Consider the following 22028-nt stretch of genomic DNA (forward strand, 5'->3'; position numbering starts at 1 on the left):
CCCCGAACAAATTTCTTAGAATATTTGCTCTATCTCGACGCGAATTGAAGATGAATGATGTATATTATTCGTGTTTTTGATGAACTATATCAAAGAGCATTCACACCTTATGATATGTTTTGAAGTGTAATTTCAAGTATTCTATGTAACAAATATCTGATAAATACTTGAAATACTTGTAAAAAAATTTATATACCAAAATGTTATTTCTGCATAATAATTATGCAATCTTACTTGAGATAAAGATAATATAGCGAGCCCAAGCATATCGCCATCAATCGATTTGGATATATTCCAAGAGTATACGACAAAACTTAGAGACACTTGAGTATAATCTTGAACAAGAAATTGTGCTCTCGATTCCCAACACGGTGATGTAGTGCTTCGAATGTAATGCGTTGTTTTTACCTGAATGTTAAATAAACAGTATTTAGATGGGTAGAATAGGAAATCGAATTAACAAGTCTCTCTCTTTTATAATAAGGGATATGTAAAAGCGTACCTTTTTACGATTGTTGAATAATATACAATAAGGATTACAGTGGGAATTGCCACTATTTAGATTGTCCGCTGAATGAATATAAACGACAAGTACTCCTGAAAATGATATTTATACACGAATTTACATATGGATACACATAACGAGTCACATCAAATTTATCAAATATGTATCATCATTCAATGGTAATGCAAAGTATCAGAATATTGAAACACAAAAAATATATAGATTAATGATTGTGTGTCGTATTTTAATAAAGGTAAATGAAGTATGGGATAGTAAAAGATCATGTCTGAAAGCTACGAATTTGAAATACCAATGTTACGATGTTTGTTTCATTTTACCTGACTTTTGCGTTCAATTGGTATACTTTCGTGACACTCAAAATATCAGATAGAATAACATCTCAAAAATATAAAAAATTTTAGTTACCTGACAAGTATGAATTATCTTCTATCAATTCCGGTTGTGGCAAGTCTGGATCCAGTTTTGGTAGCGCAGTATATTCTAATCGGGCATTGATGTTTGGAATGTTAGCACTGGTCCGGGACGGTTTCTTTGGTTGTAATACGGTTTCGATACTTCCGGATGAAAATGTTAAAATTGTGTATATAAATGTGTATTCTTCAGTTCATATTGTTACTTTTTCTGTAGTCTTAAGCTGATGTAACTGATTTGTAAGCTGTGTATTAACTTACACTTGTGAGTTATCCCAATTATATGCTCCGAGTGCGAGTTCGAACTGAGCCAGTGTGACGGTGCTGACAAGTCGTTTTGCTTTTAATTTGATAGAGACTTTCTCGTTATCCAAGACACTCATTAAGAAAGATATGTTCTCGTTCCACGTGGAATTCAAAAGAGTTACGATTCGCCTTTGATCTCCTAATGTTACCACGAGCCATCTCACTTCGTCCGCGATGATGGGAGCTATGAATTAAAAAACGCAAACACTATTTTTCTTTTTTTCTTTTTGTGAAATAGCATTTTGAGAAACAGCAAATTATATTTCCAGAATTGCAATATAATATTATTTCACGAGATAATATACGCAACTTTTCTGTATGTTGCAGTCTCATGATTGCGCTTAGGATTTCATTCGAACCATAAACTTATTTGTATTTGCTTTTAAACTGTACTTGCTATTAAACTGTAATATTTTCTATTCACTACTTAAGATTTTAATTTCTTCTCTATTAATTTTCCTTTTTTCTTTTGAATATTTGATATACCCTCTTTTCGTACTACTAATATGTAGATTCTGTAGATTTTTGTATGTCGTTTATTAAATCGTTTCGATAATTTGCAGTACCTGAACATCCATTTTGAGACAAAACGATGGTAAGCACTCCTTGTGGTATAGAATTAGTTAGTGAATCGAATCTGGGTCCAGGTCGTTCTTGAGCTCTCAGATTCATCTCTAAGTGACCCGGATCGACGATCCAATTAGCCAAAGCGTCCGTGACCACCGCATGAATCCACGTCTTAATTAAAGGTAATTCCATCATTTGTACTGCTCGCAAGATTCTCACGCTGAACCAAACATCCGGTTTCTCTAAGAAACTCACGCTTAAAGATGTCGCGTGAGGAAACGGTGCCATGGAATCAAGAGTTAGGGTGGCAAGAATGGTACCCGAGAGAGACAGTTTCTCCACGGCCAGATCGATGTCCATGCCAACCCTTTAATTCCAGATTAAACTTTTTGAAACGTAATAAGATCAGAGAATCAGCTATTACAGTAAGTAATACATACAGTAAGTAAAAAATTATATTTTTCAATTATATGATAATAATAATAAAAATAAAAATAATATTTTAATTATATTATATTATATTATTTTATGGTTTTCGAAAATATTTGTAATATCTTTTTCTCTCTCGTGCAAAGTATAATTAGTAAGTAGTAACAGTAGTGAAGAAAAGTAGCAGCGGATTTCATTTTCCGAAAACTATATTCTCTTTTTGTTAAAACGAAAAAATTGAAGGCTTTTGAAATTATTACGAATGTAATCGAATCTTACTTTCTTTTCTATACTAATTGTGTTATACGTGTTTGTTATACATTTGTTATACACGTAGATGGTATACTATATACTAACCCTTTTCCAAATAGTCTTGTTGTGATGAGCATACGAAATTGCTCGCAATCGAGGCGTAAGTCAGCTTCGATTGATAATTTCATTTGTCTTGTTTGACAATCGTCATCGTTGTTCGCATAATCTACCGTTCTTATGCGTGTGACGCATGGGGTTTGCTCGCCAAATGTGAGCTCTCTTAATTCCAATGGTCCTAGAATGATATTTTCCATTGAAATTATTCTTTTATAAATTCATAAATATTTAAATCAACGGTAAAGTTTCCTATAAATGATCAATCTCATTAAGTTTATGTTCTTGCAGAAATTAGAGATGGTACTTTGTTGCTCTAGTCCTTAATCGTTGTCTACCTCCACTCGTTTATAAGCTGATAAAACTGAAGTTAAAGTTTATTGTTAATAAGTTTAATATAATTGTATGAAATTCGGATTTAAATGACCTGAATATCTATTGCATTTCTGGTATAATCTTCGTCATATTATTATGAATTTGTATTTTTTATACCAATGCGACATATGTGGATATGTGGAAAAGTGGAATTAACTAAGAAAGTTAAGAACTAAGGTGACGATTTATCAAAAATGTTAAAAATGTCAACTATTATGTTAAGAAGAAAGGAAGAAGGAAGAGCATTACGCAATTTGGTATAAATTACTCTGAGATCTAGAATTAGTCAAAAAAGGTATCTTGTAGGTATTTACTATGTTAGTTTTAATTTAATATATACGAAGCATACTAACACTATATCTTTAATTCCGAATTTCAAAACTGGATAGCAGTTTGCGAATTGTTCTTAAATATTATTTTTCTAATAGATATTCTCTTATATTACGTGCTTATTTACAATAAATTTTACTGTTTAACTGATTATTTTATATTGTAAACAGTTCTATCCTACAAAAGCTTTAAATAGCATAATCTACAATATTTTACTAGCTAATTATAATTACATATTGCGACGAAACTCACCAAGTATTCCAGGCTTGGCTTCATTTAGAAGAGGTTCCAGTCTTTCTTTTGCTAAAGAAAATATACTGGTGGCGCTAAATCTCCACCTACGTTACAAATGAGATAGTAAGTTGTAGATACGAGAGAAAAATATTATATTGATACATATGTATGTACGTTTAGAGGTAATTAGTTCTTGACTCAACATTAATATAACATTATATAAACAATTAACATTCAAAGATCACTAAATAGAAAGCTCAATATTTAAATATTATTTTAATAACATTAACAATAAGTTGTTAGAAATTAATCTTCATAAAATTGAGACAAATCGATTTTGAATCTTAAAAAATAAAATTTTACTCGATTAAAGAAATATGTATATTTCAATTTGTTAATTTTATCAAAATGGCTATAGAATGCCATAGAAATGAATTTTAATCAAAGGCGAAGTATTTATCGGTACAGATTTTAGTAATTTGTATGTAGGATACCTATATTTGTCATAATTAAAAGCATTGTCTAATTATCTCAGTGTTTTTATTATAATCAAGAAAATTTCGAAATCAAGTAAAATGGGCTATAGATCAACATTAATAATTCAGTGTATTGATAATGCTGGTAATTTCCTAGCTTTCAGCGAGAAACTTGCGAATTTTATCATTCGCTTTGACTTACTTGATACACGTATACGTATTTAATATAAATAGATGTTTTGCCAGCTTAAATTTATTAAATATTAATTTCACGTATTTTTTACATGAAAACATTCTTACGTGATTTTGGAATACTTGTTCCACCTAATTGTACACATAATAAATTATAATCATATTATATCCTTATTATTATATACATTCTTATTCAAGCATAAAATATTTTTAAGGTTGTATTACTAAATCTTTATGATTACGGATAGTAAGTTGTTTTAATGTTTAGAAGCTTACAGATTCTTGTAATAGAATTGAATTTTATTTAAAAGAAATTATGTATATTTTCTCAAATATAAAATTCGATCATTTCGTTCGATTCGTACATCATTTTTCCTCGTAAATGGTTGATTTCTTTATTTTCCACTGTCTTTTTAGTTTGCAATAGTAAGGATTACAATAGTAAACGCATAATACTAATAAGAAAATTGGTAAGAATTGCTCGATGGCTAGAGACGCTTGAACGAGTCTATCAACTATTCAAGTAAGTAGTATTGCTTTTACATTTTCCCAGTCGAGCTCTTATGTGTTATTTTAGTATCCTTGAGCAATTTCAACAAGCGAAAAAATGTTGCGTTGTAGCTATTACTGTTCGCTTGAACTGTTTTACTTAAGCACGATACATGATTTGGCGGGCGCAATATATTGCGAGGCAAAGATTCAATATCGTTCAGAATTACTTTCAATTTCAATGTAATTACTATTGTTGTTGAATTGAAATCTTTTAAAGCTATTAGCTTCAAAATACACCGTATATATTGATATTTGTTACGAGGAGATAGGAGGTACATATGTATATATACGTATCAAAAAAGAAATAACTTCAGAATAAGCATATTAGAATATGAACAGAGGTTGCTATTCGAAATCTAATTTTGTCAACTACACATCAGCAGCAACAGTATCCATACGTATGAAATACGCGGTGAAATGTGAAAGGCAATGGTTGCACTCGTGGAATGTGGAATATTTACAAATACCCGCATACTATTGATTCTTGAACTACGTTCGTTCACCTACAAGACATATTCGAGGCTTTAACGATCACGCACACGAACGAATACAAGATGGATAATTTCGATTTATGTACATATATAAATGTATGTTCGTTGATAAATTGAATTTGATTTTATTAGTTCTCGGTTCGTACGGCACTGTAAATGTAATATTATAAGGTATTACGATAAAGATTGACAGAAACGATTTAATGTCGGAAAAAAGAATGGAATTTATGTCGCGTAGGTAGAGCATTTCAAATAAAAAAAGTATCATCGAGATACTTTGCAGTAGATAAATACAGCTACTTTTGTTACCTTTTAGTCTTATTTGATATTCAAGAAATAAACAACACAGTAATTAATAATTATGAATATAGGCATATAATAATTAATATTGTTTTCCATTAACATCATGGCAAAGTTTTAAGTTTATTGTTATACAAATTAGGTTTAAGAGAGATATTTTTTACTCTAAGGAACTGCAGTTATTTTATGCATGAAACGATTTCAACTTTCTTTACGAAATGATAATAAAGAAGGTCAGTTATTCGATAATTATATATACCTACTACGTATATTTATAAAAGTACATGATTACCATTTATTCAGAAGTAAACTTAGCCATTCAGCAGTTTCATCCTTGTATAAAGTTCTTTTTCGACGTAGCCTGGCTAATTCGTGTTGAACGGTCGATTCAAGAAAACGGGACATCCTTGTTTTAAGTATTGTCGATGCTAGTGCTAGCACTAACATTAGCCATGCTATTGATAAATCTGCTGCACCTATCACCCACGCAATCGCAAAAGCCACACCAAGGTATAAAGCACCACGAATGGCTTCTATATCTCTCTGTAAAAAAAATTATTGTTCTTAACGAAAATATCACGTTAAAACATAAAGATGGTATTAAATATATTGATTATTGTATTTCTTGATCGAAGCAACATTATATTTTATGTACAGTCAACTAACAAGTAAAAACAGCATTGTTCCATTATTCATGGCGATACTATGTTCCATGAAGAACATTTTATTTTATTTTGTCGATACATATTTACAGAAAGAGTAAGTAGATATATTGTACATATTTGCTATAGTTTCTTCTTCGAATATTATTCGAGGATGAATTATTTTTAATCTTGCATTTATAGATGTAACATTTATATTTGTAATCACTTGTTTCGATGGTATACAACACTTTCCAGTTATATTGATATAACTTGCTCTTTGATTGCTCTTTAATGTAAAAACATGCTATTAAATGTTAAACGTGGTAAAAATTTGATGATATTGCTGGGTAATGATAAGGCTTAAAACGTAACATTTGTAATGATTTTTTAATATTTTTTACATGGATAAAAATGAAAGAAGTATCATTGTACAGGGTGTAAAGAATGTAAGTGTAAAGAGGTTCGTAGCGTGATTCTACTCTTGAAATTCGGAGTCAAATTTTTGTTTTCATTGCAACATATTCTATTCATCATGAAGAACAAAAGTCTCGAGGAAGCCATGGATTGCAAATGATCCCTTCTCCCGGAAAGAAAATGTTAAATTTTCAATAATTCTTAAACTAGAGACATATGAGTAATAGAAGACCCCCATGCGCAGAAAAGGTTCCGCGACAATGAGATTTTCAGCAACTAAGGTAACAATTCGATGACAAAGAATTAATATTGCAACATTTAAATCCATATCGAAGATCGAATCGGCTCCGCATCTCCAAAGAAGAACATACATTTACATAGAATAGTTGTAGACTCAATCATCGGCGAATACGAATTTTATAAAATTCGACGCGTTCAAGCACTCCAAATAGCTATATTGCTCGACGAAATTTTTTCCATTGGATACTACTTAAGTTGCAACCACGCTTTTTGGACCGCGTAATGAATACAGTAGCATCCTCAATCAACTGATGCAAGGATTTGTGCTCGCGAAAGACCACGTGCAATAATTTTAAAGATTTAAAAAGAAATGGACAGGAATTATGTACCTAGATACTTGTTATCGAACAAGTGCAGTATATTTGCGATTTTTACGTTTACGACTCCTTGGCAAATTACGCTCCCGATGAATCATCTCCTCGTTTCCCAGAGTCGACACTACCGGACTTCCTTCTTTGCAGAGTAAAATATGTCGTTCAGAGTTCGATTTAATAATTTGCATCCGTTGAAAAGTAATGTCAAATTGAGTATATTTTGCGTCGCTTACGATCAATTTTATTGTGTTTTACTTAAGATCATGAACACCTATCAGAATGCTATCTGGAATATCTATCAAATCAACCATGGAAAAGAAGCCGAAGTGGAATATATCGAATTGAACATGGCATTTATTATCGAGTGAAAGAGGGATTATACGTAATTTGGTGGAGAAGGTTAACCAGAATGAGAAGTGAGTTCGGAACTGCTTAAATACCAAAGAAAGAAAACAAAGAAAGGAAGATACACAATATATAATAATATATTTAGGGTATTAACCTGTATCAATAGATGTTACTTTTCTTGCACTGCTGACTGCAGAACGTTAACACATTGTGAATAAAGCCAGTTTCAGAATTATTAAAACTTTAACGTTTTCTCTCCGGGAGAAGGGGTTATTTGCGACCCATGGTTCCTTTGAGACTTTTGTTCCTCGTTGTTACGTCGCGTAACGCTCTACCTAGCCGAGGCCACACACCGCAGGCAATATGGCAACCAGATGTCTTCGGATACTCGCAGCGTATCCTCCATAGTTTCAAGGACCTTCCATAAATTTCATAGATTTCCTAGGAAAGGTCCTTCAAACAAAACAAACATCTGGTTCGGAAGAATTTCTAAAGACTATTGTCTACCACGACTTGACAAGGGAAAGTTAGTTTTTGTCATGTACGCTGTAACTTTCCTCCCACTAACCACTTTCCCTCGAGGGCGGTTAAGACCCTTCGTTGAACCAATTAAAAACGAAGCCTATTCCCTCACTCTCCTAAATAACATCGGCACCAACAAATCCGATGGTCCCGTACGCTAGAGACACCCATCCCTAGCTTTCCTCCGAGACAGCATCGTCTCCCAAGAGTACTGATTTCACATCCTTCGAACGGTCAACATCCTTCGAGCGGGTATACACACCCGCAGATCACTCAGTCACTCATCTCGTACATACGCACCAGCGTAACTATCCTCGTTATAAGTTGTGGAATAAACGGTGAAATATAACTTACTACTGTGTCATATTCATATCAACCACCTCTGTTATCCTAACCGAAACAGGGGAACGACTACTTCGCGGCGTCGATTCACCGAATCGTAGCGAGAATTTACGCCTCTGGCTGACGCGTTTTCCTCGCGACCGCGTCTCTCCGCGAACGGTCGTAACACTCGTGATGTGTAGGATCTGTTGCGATGAAAAAATATTTGACTTTTAATTTCAAGGTCAAGGTCGTCTTTGCATAAGACTTTTCGGCTTCTACAAATCTCCGTCGGTCAGGTGTAAAATCACGCTACGATCCTCTTCACACTTACCTTTTTTGCGCCCTGTACACGAATAACCTACTATCCGAATAATCTAATCCGTTGTATCGGTTATGTGATTTTCCGTTCTTCTGTAATATCAATGTAAACTTTATTTTGTGATGTTAGTATTTTGCAAACGACGTAAAATACATATGCATACGCGCAGTTTAATGTTATTAAATACGTTCTTGAGAAAATATACGAAAAAATCAGCCTAGTGAAAAAGGGATTAAAGCGAAAATCGTATACGATAAAAGTTGTTATGTATACTTTCATCTGGCGAGGATACAGTGCACGACCCACAACGTTTCCAGTGTATACATATGTACATGTATCTATGTACATACTCACGCAACATCGCGTGCACGTATTATTATGTATTTGTAGTTGTTACAATTAGGTAAGTATTAGGTATATATAGGTATGGAAGAAACTATTCTTTGTCACGTTATGGAAAACGTCATTAAGCTGACAATGCTTAGATTAATTGTAAGATGTACGAATGAAAGTAATTGATTCGAATAGAAAGGTTGCGTACAAAATGTTTTACACCCCTATAAATCGCTAGGGAAACATTAATATTTACATTATGTACGTATATCCAAATTTGATATTGAATATTATCGAAGCGAAGTCAATGTTATCGTCTTTTCCCTATCTTTCTTTAATTAGCACATAATAAAGTAATCACGATATTTTTGCACGAAGATAATGTCTTAATGTATCATGTATAAATAATTGTAAAAGCGTATAGTCTCGCAAATAGGTCTTAATAGATAATCAAAAAAGTTGTAATCAAATCAATGCACTAACGTTTGAATATGAATGAAGATTTAAAAGTATATATTAATAAAACGTTAGGGATGAAGGGTCTTGGTTTTGTTTGGTACAAACGTATTCTTTTCACGTATCCTTCGATCCTACCTGGTAAACTTTAGATATCCATATCATGAAGAAGAACTTGCCTTATAGCTTTTATGTACGTTTGCATGATAGTAATACTATCTGTCTTGTCAAGAACGTAACATTTCATTAATTAGAAAGTCGCCCAATGCTAACGTATTTATGATCAAAATCGATCGTAAATAATTATATCGATCTGTGGCGTTTCAAGAAGAAACAGGTATCCTTGGATAATGTACATCTTTACCATTTGCCATTTACATACGACGGATGATAACAAAAGCATTAATATAACATAAACTTGCCCTGTTTTGATCAGTTTTATGATACCATCACGATAATCATATTGGTGTACGCCGCGACAATGAGACCGCGTAGCGTAAACAAACGTACGAGGATATCCTGGAATTTTTGAAAGCGTATCAAACCTGACGAATATGTTACATCGCAATTTGTACCTTCACGAATACTTAAGCGTATACGTATATGCACGTACCTTGCATCGCGTCGCATTGGTATTATTTCTAAGTGCAGCAGATGTATCTAAATTGTGTAAAGAATATAACTTCTGAACAATAATTTTCGAGACAATTTTCCTGCAAACGATAGACGCCTGAGAGATTGTAGAACGTGATCGGGTGTAACGGGTCTATAATATGTTTTATTTATGAATGTTAACTGTACCTATTTTCGAAAGTTGAAGGAATTTCTTAGCGTGTAGCAATGGAAATAGTGTCGTCAATGAAACAAGTGTATATTATAAATAATAATACCGTAAAAAACATTCGTTATTGCGTTAAATATAAATGTTAATAGAACATTAAAATTTCAATATAATATTTTAACATATTCTAGTTTGCTTCTTGTGTTGCAATTATTAATTTGTTTTGGTAAATTTGTTTTCTTTTTCGTAGAACTAACATTGTGCAAGGAATAAAGACCTTTTGCGATAGAAATAAATACTTTTTCTTCGAGGAATTCGCATCTTAATAGGGAGACCGATTCTTTCCTCTGTGGCGTCGACAAGGTAAGGAATGCAGCGATAAAAATCACTCAACAAGTCTCACGAGTTCCGCTCTGGAAAGCGTTACTTGGAGTATTTCCCACGTATATAATAATTTTTCTTTTGCATCTAGTATGAATATCTAATTACTTAAGATTGAAATATCCCACTATTACACGTTGGGAACGGTGAATCCATTATATAAGTGGATGTATATTCTGTAACATTACAAACTTGTCGTTTAGTAAAGTAATGTAAAGGCAAAATTACAAATTTTCTACCAGCGGTAAACATTTCATTCTTACTAGGATTGAAATCGTGTAGTTAGTCGTATAATTACATTTCCCTTTATTATTATATAAATTATATTTAAATTCAGCGTTACCCATTACCCTTACCCTTACCTTAGATATTACTGTTTCTTTTTTTAATAAATTATAATTCTTTCATAAAGGAATAATTTAATTTCGTGAAAGTATATATAGTATAAGAAATAATACACAACGTATTTTCAAGTCAACGATTCAACCGACTCGACGCGACGCGACGTTCAGTCGCATCTACTCGAGAACCCTCAAGGAATATTTCCCGGAAAATCTCTTGTGTGCCTGTTCCTTTGGTGAGGTTGACAATTCGAATCACGTAAATTCCGTCAAAAAATTCCTACCGCTGTTGCAAGAACACGGACCATTAGAATTATGTATATATGTAGCTGCGTGTAATGCATTTTGCATGAAATGAAACAATGTTAATAAGAGAGATTTTCATGAACAATAGTAATTTCGTATCGTAACAATTTTAATCATTATCATACCGAGATATTTATACGTATTTTTTACTTTAATAGGTAGGTACTAATTTATCAAGTACCACAGATAGAAACTTTCAAGTATCGGTTGTTAATTGCGGTGTGGCATCCACGATTTTTTAGTCATACACATTAAGTAGTTGAAAAATTGTAATAAATATCATATTATGACAGCTTTTTTGCGGTATTATCGAATGAATAATTTAATATGTTGGCAAAAGCTGGTGGCGATTAATATTAGAAGCACACTATTAATCTCAATATGTTCATTAACTATGTGATCGTAAGAAAACATATGTATGTATAATGTATACATATTCATAATCCTGTCCAATGAATAAAATTTAGGCGATCTCCTCATCAAATAATAATGATATGTGTATACACGGTAATCTAGTTTAAATATAGCTAACCGTTTCAAATGCATACATGTATATGAAAGATTAAGAGAGTAATAACTCAGTAGTACACATATTTTTGAAATAGTTTTCAAATAATCAAGACTTTTGGCTACAAAATAATGTAAGAGATAAAATGGTATCTATATTATTAGCCTAAACATTTAATGTACAAGATAGATTGATTTACAGCTAATTGTAAATAATAAGTTGTTGGTAACAATCTAAAGACCATAAACGGAGAACGATATTAAAAAGTATCAATATAAATTTGTTAAATTATATAAATACACATGTGTAGTTTCATTTGAAATCATTCAACTTTTTTTTCTACCATATCGCTTCATCCTTTAAACATTATGGATATAATTCTGAGTAACTATAATTGAATATCTTTTCAGGCAAATGATAATAAAAAAGGATTTTATTTTTGGATCAATTGTGAACGCTGCTCTATACATATAATAAGTATTCATGTGATCTAATATAAGAAATATTAATTAACATTTATATTAGAATATTAGAAAGTTGAAAGGAGTTGGAAAGATATATTAGATGGATGTTAGGATGCTACTATGGGCCAACAGACGCCAGATTATATCTCCAAAATGACCGATGAAATACGAAAGGAAAATAGAGGAGAAAACCTCTTCAAACACTGCCTAAAGGAAAGAAAAGCCGGAAAAGGAGATAGTAAAAGACTGAAAGAAATGCTGGAACACTTCAAAGAATGTAGATATAGCCAAGAAGGAATAAAGTAATTATGGGAGAGAAAGGTGGATGCAAGAGAGATTCTACCAAAGAGGAAAAAAGATGAAAGACAAACAATGGAGTGAAATACAAAGATCTAGATACAATATGAAGTATAGGAAAATAACCACAGGAGGTTTATCAAAATATTTAAAGAAAAGAAGGAAGGAGGGAAAGCAAACGCTATTAACAAGAGCAACGTGTAATAACTTGGAGAACGTATATATATATTTGGGTGAGTGACGAAGAAAAGAAGTGTTTATTTTGTAAAACTAGCCAAGGGACATTTAAATACTGGAAAGTATTTCCTATATATATTGCTACTGCTACTACTACTACTACTACTACTACTACTACTACTACTACTATTACTATTACTACTACTATTATTATTATTATTATTGCTATTAGAATATTAAATTTATACATGTTACAACCTGGAAAATATTCAATTTCCTACTAAATGACACTTGTTAATGTCATTTACATGGAAAAATTTGTCTGTCATTTATCTTGTGTCACAAACTTTGATGTGTGTAGTAGATAAGTACGACATGCATTATGAATAAAACAAAAGAATTTGTCGCACCTGAGATTTTTGAGTAATAGTTAAAGCGAAATCTTCGTCGGGTGCGGTATCCTCAGGGATCATATTGGCATCCCCAGGTACAGTACTGTATCGAATGGTATCGTTAATCGCTTTGGCTGGACCTCCTATGCAACCTGAACAATTACCGCCTCTAGTAATTTCACGTTTTCCTGAAAAAAAGAAAGAAAGGCAAACAAAGAAGTTAAGTATTAATCTTATTCCAGAAAAATCGTATGATATTCTGTTATAATTATAACTGCTTAACACTAATCGATTAACTTAAGTCATGTATGTATGTTCAATATAGGTACGATGGATTTATAAAATAAAGCGAAAAGAGATGATTAAGATTAAGAATTAATATTCTTATCTAACAATGAGCTATTCGTTGTTGAAGAAAATAAATGAAATACATCAATTAATAAGTAATTATTTTATTTATAGTTACATATAAGTATAATTAATAATGTAATAAATACAATAAGTATAAGAAAGAAGTAGTACTTTCTACAAGTTATTAAATACTAGATATTAAATTACTAAAGTTAAGCAAAATTATTGAGTTGCTCGGAAAGTTCGTGCCGATTTTTGGTAGGTGACATTAAGGCAGATCTGAACATATCAGAATGATTGAAAACAAATTACATAAAAAGGTGATATTTTAGGCAAGTTTAGAAAAAAGTTTGATTAGGATACCTTAATTTTTGTTAATTTTATACGCTCTTAAATATGGGAGGAAACAAAGTGTGTCATAGGCATTTGATACTTTTCTTCTACCGGAAAGGCAAAAATATCACACAAGCAGCAAACAAGATGCGTTGTTTATGATGACGGTGCTATAACTGAAAGAACGGTGCGGAAGTGGTTTGGTAAGTTTAAAGCTGGTGATTTCAATCTTGAAGATCAAGGACACCCTCCACCATTGATGAAGATCAGATCAAAACACTGATCGAGAATAACCCACGCTATACGATACATGAATTAGCGGAAATGTTAAAAATATCAAAATCCACCACCCACGAGCATTTTGTGAAGCTTGATGTATGGCTTCCCAACGATTACGGAAAAACACCTGATGCATTTCCATTTGTGACTCACTCTATAAACGCAACAAGGAGACCTCATTTTTTAACTAAATAGTGATGGATGATAAAACATGGATTATTTGTAATCTGAATGAATCTCCTTTGTCTACCTCAAAAACCAGTCTTTATCCGAAGAAAGTCATGCTCTGTGTCTGATGTGATTGGAAAGGAATCCTGTATTACGTGCTTCTACCAAACAACCAAACGATAAATTTGGAAAAATATTGCTCGCAATTAGACGAATTAAAGACGGCAATTGAACAAAGATGTCCAGAACTAGCGAATCAGAAGGGCGTCGTGTTTCTTCAGGATAATGCGCAGCTTCATGTATCTTTGACTACTCTACAAAAACTGTTGAAGCTTGGTTGAGATGTGCTATCCCACCCACTGTATTCACCAGACATTGTGCCCTCAGATTTGTATCTATTTAGATCATTACAAAATTCCCTTAATGGCAGAAACTTTAACTCTTTGGTCGACATAAAAAATCATATTGAAAAGTTTTTCGCCGAAAAATCTGAAAGGCTCTAGAAGGAATGGAATATTCAAACTACGTGAAAGATGAAGAAAGGTTGTGGAACAAAATGGCACCTATATAATTCAATAAATGTATATCGAAATATAAATGTGGTGCGTTTGAATTTTCTTTAAAAATCGGAACGAACTTTCCGAGCAACCCAATACATGTAGATAAGTTGATGCGATTGAATCCAAAAAGATGCAACATATTATGCTATAATATTATGGATATGCATGGAAGTTAATTTTTTAAAGTACGATCCATACAACACATTTTCACATAAAATGCCTTAGTCGACACGGTTCTTTTTGACCGCACGGTTAATGACTATGTTCTCATACGATGTTGGGATTCTTTCGTGCCTAATGTTTTCCCAACTATTATGCATATCAATTACAATCCTACTGAAAGTACAAGGATGGACGTCGTTTGGACGCAATTAATGATACCGCAATCTACATGTACGATGAATTCAGGACGCTCTTCGAGAAATGTCGCGTTTACTTGATTCATTTGTTAAGTTGTCTACCTCGATTTATGTTCGTCCCCTGTAAACGTCGCGTGAATCCTGAACGCGATTTCGAGATTGAAACCGATAAACAAGATATCTGCGATCTTACATCCCTTTTTTATTGTTTGTATTTCAATGAAAAAAATATCATTTTTTTTTTTTGAATAGAAAAGATTAATTATGTTAGTGCGTGGTACAATTTACTGATTGAATTCATTAACATTTATTCGTTTTCTACTTGCACATCGATAAACTAAATCTATAAATCTAAATATGGTGATATTTTATTATTTTTGACCAGTTACGAAATAAATTTGTCTAATTCGTTAATTATTAAATTTCTAAGGCATTATATTTCATTTGAATTGTATAAAACATTCATAAACGGCATTCGTTTATACACTCTGCTTATAAAAGCAAGAAAATTATAAGAATAAAAGAAAGAAAATTTTCGTTAATTTTAAATACAAATAAATCCTTCTTGTATACATACATGTATGAATTTATAATTATTACGAGCATTTGGAAAATTATATATTTAGTAATTATGATTAAAATGGTTATGATAAAACTGATTGTCATATGTATGTGCTTTTTAACATTCGATATTAAAAAGATAAAAGTGATTATATGTAATATTCATAGAATATTTTTCATATTTTTCAATGTTATTGGAGTCTACGAGTTGGTACAAGTGTGATAATTTTTAATTGAAAGAACAGTGTACTTTTTTTACTACTAGATATGTACATATATAGTTTTTGTTTTTTTAATGGACGGCAATATGTATTACCCTACACATATTACGTACGATCTTAGATTCGTTTACAGATTTCTGAACGATATGATTTTACGACTAAAAAGTGAAACGTCAGTACGTATACACTCTCTGATATACTTAAGGCTACAAGCAGGAACAATCGAGGACAAGACCTTGGCATTACAAATGCCCCTTGCATAGAAATTGATACCACAACCTTTCCAAGCGTTAACATACTTTCTAGTACTCGGATTACAGAACTATGAATCCATACTTTTTAAAGCCAAAAAGCCAATTCTTTTCAAGTGCGAACAGATAAAAAAAAATAAAACGAATAGAAATTAATATAAAATTCAATCATTTATTACAATTATTTAAATATCAGGTATAGAAAAGAATGTACTGTTTTTATAACGTATCTCCATATCTACAAACAATTTCAATCTTTCGGATATCCTTCATTGATATCAACCTGATGTTTCTTCTTTATTTTTCAACCATATTGATATCCAGTAATTATTGCTGGATTTCGAATTCTAAAAAACGTAGCAATTTTTAGGCACATGGCCAATTTTTGAAAGAAAAATCTTCTTTGCAGTGTCCCCTAATATTATTTCTACATACGATACATTCACAATGTGAGTTTACAGAATTCACCGGAAACAACTTTTGTCTGCTATGTTAAAACGCGAAAGAAGTGCTGTGTTGAAAATGCATTTTTTCAACCGCTATATTTAATCCTTTGCATGATCATTTTCTGAGCTGTGCATTATTTCGAAAATACAATAATAAAGGGCACAACATTTTTTAAATGATAGGTATGTAACGCTAAGGGGCGTTAAGATATCTTACTCTATTAACCGCTTCGCTACCACGAACAAGATACCTCACGACACAATATTGTTCGTACAGTGACCACAGACGAGTTATCCCGCGTGTTTGTTTATTAGAAGCTGTAATTACAGAAAAGCAGATTCGCGGCATATCGTAATGCGGTAATCTCGTAATGCCGTTATACGAACGGTATTGCGTTGCAGGATAACTCGTCCGTGACCATCGTACGAATAATATTGTATCGCGATATATCTCGTATACGCTTGCGAAGCGATTAAAGTACCATGTACTGATTATTATCGTAAGACCAAAAGTAGACAGTTTTCGGTGTATTTGAAATATATTTATGTATGTACGTCAAAATATTCAAACCTGCTCGAACTGCAATTAACATTCGTTGGGCCACACTTACAGAAAGTGTATGTGTTGAATACAAAAGGCAATGCTTTAATTAAGAATCACCGCACTATCCGCACTGATCGTAGAATACTAATATCGCGTGATTATAAGACCTTCTTTCAAACTTTACTTGGATATTTCGGTTCATATTGATCAAATAATGTAGATCATGCGCTTTCTACCTTTGATAGAATGGTATCATACTAAGCTTGTATTTATTTATTCTTTCTTATTTTTGTTCAAGATACATTCTTTCAGCGTGTAATGCAAGTCAACGATGCGTTACATGAGTGTGAAATAGCATATTTCCTCTTTGAGTATGTATGTATATACACCAAACTTTAACTTGTTTGATATTTTATATTGTGTGGGTTGTTATAATTTGTACCAATTATAAACGAAAAATTGGAAATCGAAATGAATGAATATGTTACAATCATGCCCATACCATAGAAAAATATACACTAAAAATTGTTACAATTTAGTTTCGATACATCCTTTGATCGTGAGAAAATCGTTATTGAGTATCTATGTATCAAGAGAAAGGACGGAAAGAAAGGAAAGAAAGGAAAGGAAACAATCGACGACTAAGAGAAGTCTAGTAAAGAAAAACGTAGTCCTAGAAGCTAGTATTTCTGTTGTAGTAATTACGGTGCTATTGTTCTAAATGAGTGTTCACCTGATGCTCGGACCGAAGTACCATACCTTTTTTCAAGGATGTTCCTCGTGTCAGGTGCCTCGTCATAAAGCTGGAAAGTAGCTGCATACTTGTTTTTCGAACGACTTCTTGATTTTCACCGTGATACTCTCACCGTGGCGTCCTATTCCGCCGTCACTTTTATTCTAATAAAATCATCGATTAAAGACCTCGAACAGAAACATTAGCCAACCAAGAATGTTTTGACAAATCGTACACAAAACGACTATAGATTTAACGATCTTTAAATAGAAATACGGGCATTGGAAACCTCGCCTTGCTCGGCTCTTTTTAATGAATCATCGTTCTAAGGATAAATATTTGATAGCGGTGTTCTTACGATGCTGTTAATTTGAATCTATGTACGTGTTCACTCGGGAATTTTCGTATGATACGTATGATACTATAAGCAAGGAAAAAGTCGTGCCTCGAAGTAATTCGAAAGAAGAAAATAAAACACTTACGATTGATGGAGTTCGTGATATAATATAACTGCTCTTTGATAAGCTGTACAAAATTTTCTTTCGACACGAGGTAAGTACGTTACTGAAATTTTTCAATATCGTTCTGTGACGCTTTCTTCTCTAATATTAAGCTGAAGATTATATTTTGAAAAATTTATTCAATTTTCACATAGTGTTTTTCACTGTATTTTCGTCTTCAAGTCTTTATCGTCGTTTGAATTGTTTCTGAACGTTATCTGAATAATTTAAAAATTCTGCAATTGCATTAAAGAGAATGAAAGAAATTTCTTCACGAAAAGTTTACAAATTTTTTCAAGTAAGATTTCTTCCTCTAGAGTTTAGAGTGTAGACTAGTGAAACGAATAATTGCACAACAATTTTCGATTCTGATTTGGATTATCTTGAATGATTTCATAAGCTAAAATGTATTAATAAAATATATTTTATTAAATTCCTCAAACTTTAACATTTTTAATCGAAATTCAAAGAAAAATTTACTTTTGTGTAAACGCACCGATTCATTATATATAAAACTCGATTCTTCTCTTTGTTACTTCAAATAGAACTAGGTATTTGGAGGTAAACAATGTTTCTGTTAAATCAGTAAATAATCTTAATGGAAAATCCGTTTTCCATTTCTCACGGCACCATAATAATTGAAATCGATGGATGACGGAGATTCATATTCGTATTTTCCATTGTTAGTGGAAGAACGCGGATCCTTTCCTACCGGCACACGGACTCGTACTGGATACGAACAAATTGTTAGTACGCCAAGGACGCCACCGGCCATCTGTTTTCTCGAAAAGAACTGGTTATATTCGCGCTTGCGCCACCCTTATCACGAGTCACGAACACAAATATATTTCTGCGATTGATTAGAACTGTATTGCTCTAAAAACTGGAGGATTGATTAATCAAGGATCGGTGTACATTATATACATATAGTATCTTTTTATGCTACATGTATTCATGTGTACGAAATCTTGTTATCTGTTACAGAAAATTTATTATTTTTCGTTAGAAAGATTTCCTTTCTTCTTTATTTCATATTTATATGATAATCCATAATTCATTTTCTTTTCCTTTCATTAAATTTTAAGGCAATAAAAATTTATCCATTTACAATGGTTAAATTCGTTTTAATAAATATATAGCAATTTCCATGAAATGTAGGTAATAGAAGTGAACTATTTATTAAATTTATTACATCTCTGTATACTCCAAGTTTGTTTAACTTTTTCCGATACGAATTATATTTTAGCATTTTATGTAATATACAGGGTGGTTGGTAACTGGTGGTACAAGCGGAAAGAGGGTGATTTTACGTGAAAAAAAAAGTCGAAAATATAGAATAAAAATTTTTCGTTTGAGGCTTTGTTTTCGAGAAAATCGACTTTGAATTTTCGCTCGGTACGCGTGCGGTACGTTATAACGGATCTCACTGTAGATCGTTGTCTCGATGGAAAAATTAAAAAAAAAAATTTTTATTCTATATTTTCGACTTCTTTTTTCGCGTAGAATCACCCCCTTTCCGCTTGTATCACCAGTTACCAACCACCCTGTATAGTATTTTATCTTGCAAACTAATAACAAATTATCTAAATTTAAAACATATTCACAACTATCATATTTACTACGAAGAATGACGATGTTAGATCAATGATTAATATCATGTGCACGTAAGCGCAATGTAAGAGTATATTATCATCATGCTGGCCCCTGAAATCTATGATGCTAATGGCGTTCGTAAATAGAGACCGTTGCTTAACGGCATTGTGCGTGCAACATGTCGACAAGTAAAATTTCCACCCGAGAAAACATTTTCATCCGGCGCTATTAAAAACCTTTATAACAGGTAATAGTAATGGTAACGGTTTCGTAATAATAACAACAACAACAACAATAATAATAATAATAGTAATAGGATATGATTATATGTATAGATAATAATAATTTATATTTTGTGTACAGTGCGTATAATGTCATTCGGTGTTTCCTGTCATTAGTAGATTTATCAGGAGTTTCTTCGATTTCTTAAGTCATCTAGGAACTGGAGCGAACACTTCGCTAAATATGTACCTACATGTTGTCCGATTGTTATATTGTGAAGCGACTAAGATAAAATAGTAATTATATCGACAACATCATGGTACGTATCCAGATGAATGTTTGCAAATAAAGTTCGATAAATCGAAGGAAGAATGATCCGATGGTATATTAATTTTTCCAAAACTAAAGGCTATTCGTTCGTGAGAATATGTATTACGGCTTAACATTAAGCTTAACGTTATAAATCATTAAGATCTTTTGTAAAAGATATCCTGAAATGACTAATGATAGTAATGTAGTACTCGTCAGATTGTGGGATTGCTTTCAAACTACCAGCTCTCGTCGTCGACCTCTCTTTCCTTTTCTTTCTCTTTTATTTGTTTCCTGACCAACATCTGTCTTACGCGCCATACCTTACTATACCGCATTACATTGCCACAACCCGTACATAACGTACCGATCCAACGACTCCGCGTTTATGGTGCAATGTGCTCACCGTCTACCTCGAGAATTTCAGAGAATTTCTTGAAAAAAAAAGCATCTCAGGGACGCATCTCAGGTCACGCGTCGCCCTGTGTCGATTATGTGCGCAAATTGATAGCTTTTCATTATGGAATTTATTTGAAATAACATATGAGCCGATAGCTTGAAAAATATCGACATCTTCAAAACACACATTTTTTCGATAATATAAAAGTTATAATAATCGTGTATATGTAATGCTTTCATTTTCTATTTATTTGTAATTAAATTCGAAATATAATATGCAATGAATATTGTTTTGGGTTTGGAAAGTGGATAATTGATTTCTTTATGAATGAAGAAAATATGTAGTAACAAAACATGTATATCATCTCGTTAGCTCACTGCATCTTGTTAAATTCATGATAAATAAAGATGATATCTACATACGTATCATACAAGAAGTAAAAGTAAATAGACGTGAGAGCCACTTCCTTCAAAAATGATATAATCGATTAACAGTTTCGTTACAACTGACATATATGTTATGTCATATGATTTGTTCTAATAATGCTACCGATGCATTTGTTTCGTTTCGTTATTTGTTTCAATAATGCGTCGCACCTATTGCGTTTTTATTTTCATCAAATATTTATTATTATTGCGTCGCCAGGCTTACAAGCAGAATGTTATTTTTCGTCGATTTACTATTGATTCGCCAATAGAATAGCTGATAAAGAAATTAGGTATCCAAAAGAGTTTAAGGAGTCTCTTATACATTTCTAAGAAGAGTTAGAAATGATGCTTTGGACGATAATTCAGAAGATACGCCACTTATACGTAGCGATTCTGACAGTTCGTTGTCAGATAGCACCGATGTATGTACAGTTGAAGATATGGTAATTGATGATATATATATCATTATTCTCAACACCAATTATTCCAATACCAACTTTATCTGATATTCCAGTATATTGGGATGATAATGGGGATTCAATTTTCAATGAAGAATTCAATTTACAAACTAAAGCAAACTCTTAATCGATAGTAA

The 22028-nt window shown here is 32.3% G+C and overlaps 1 protein-coding gene across 10 annotated transcripts in view; it reads right to left on the reverse strand.

Moving 5' to 3' along the window:
* LOC126868461 (uncharacterized) overlaps positions 1-22028 on the reverse strand; it is a 34365-nt gene that overhangs the window by 9797 nt on the left and 2540 nt on the right. For 2 of the 10 annotated variants that reach the window (XM_050623924.1, XM_050623925.1), the window contains 9 exons: positions 13194-13363; positions 5847-6097; positions 3562-3647; positions 2596-2785; positions 1809-2176; positions 1198-1426; positions 932-1080; positions 503-597; positions 235-408 (listed from right to left, as the gene is read on the reverse strand). In XM_050623924.1, the coding sequence (XP_050479881.1) occupies positions 235-408; positions 503-597; positions 932-1080; positions 1198-1426; positions 1809-2176; positions 2596-2785; positions 3562-3647; positions 5847-6097; positions 13194-13256 (1605 nt within the window). In that variant the 5' untranslated portion in view covers positions 13257-13363. Of the gene's footprint in view, positions 1-234; positions 409-502; positions 598-931; positions 1081-1197; positions 1427-1808; positions 2177-2595; positions 2786-3561; positions 3648-5846; positions 6098-7728; positions 7868-13193; positions 13364-18007; positions 18170-18463; positions 18882-18961; positions 19348-22028 lie in introns of those variants that run through there. The other 8 variants (XR_007690609.1, XM_050623923.1, XM_050623922.1 and 5 more) reach the window with 8 other exon arrangements.

Source organism: Bombus huntii, chromosome 8 (assembly GCF_024542735.1).
Source record: "Bombus huntii isolate Logan2020A chromosome 8, iyBomHunt1.1, whole genome shotgun sequence".
Classification (NCBI taxonomy): Eukaryota; Metazoa; Arthropoda; class Insecta; order Hymenoptera; family Apidae; genus Bombus; species Bombus huntii.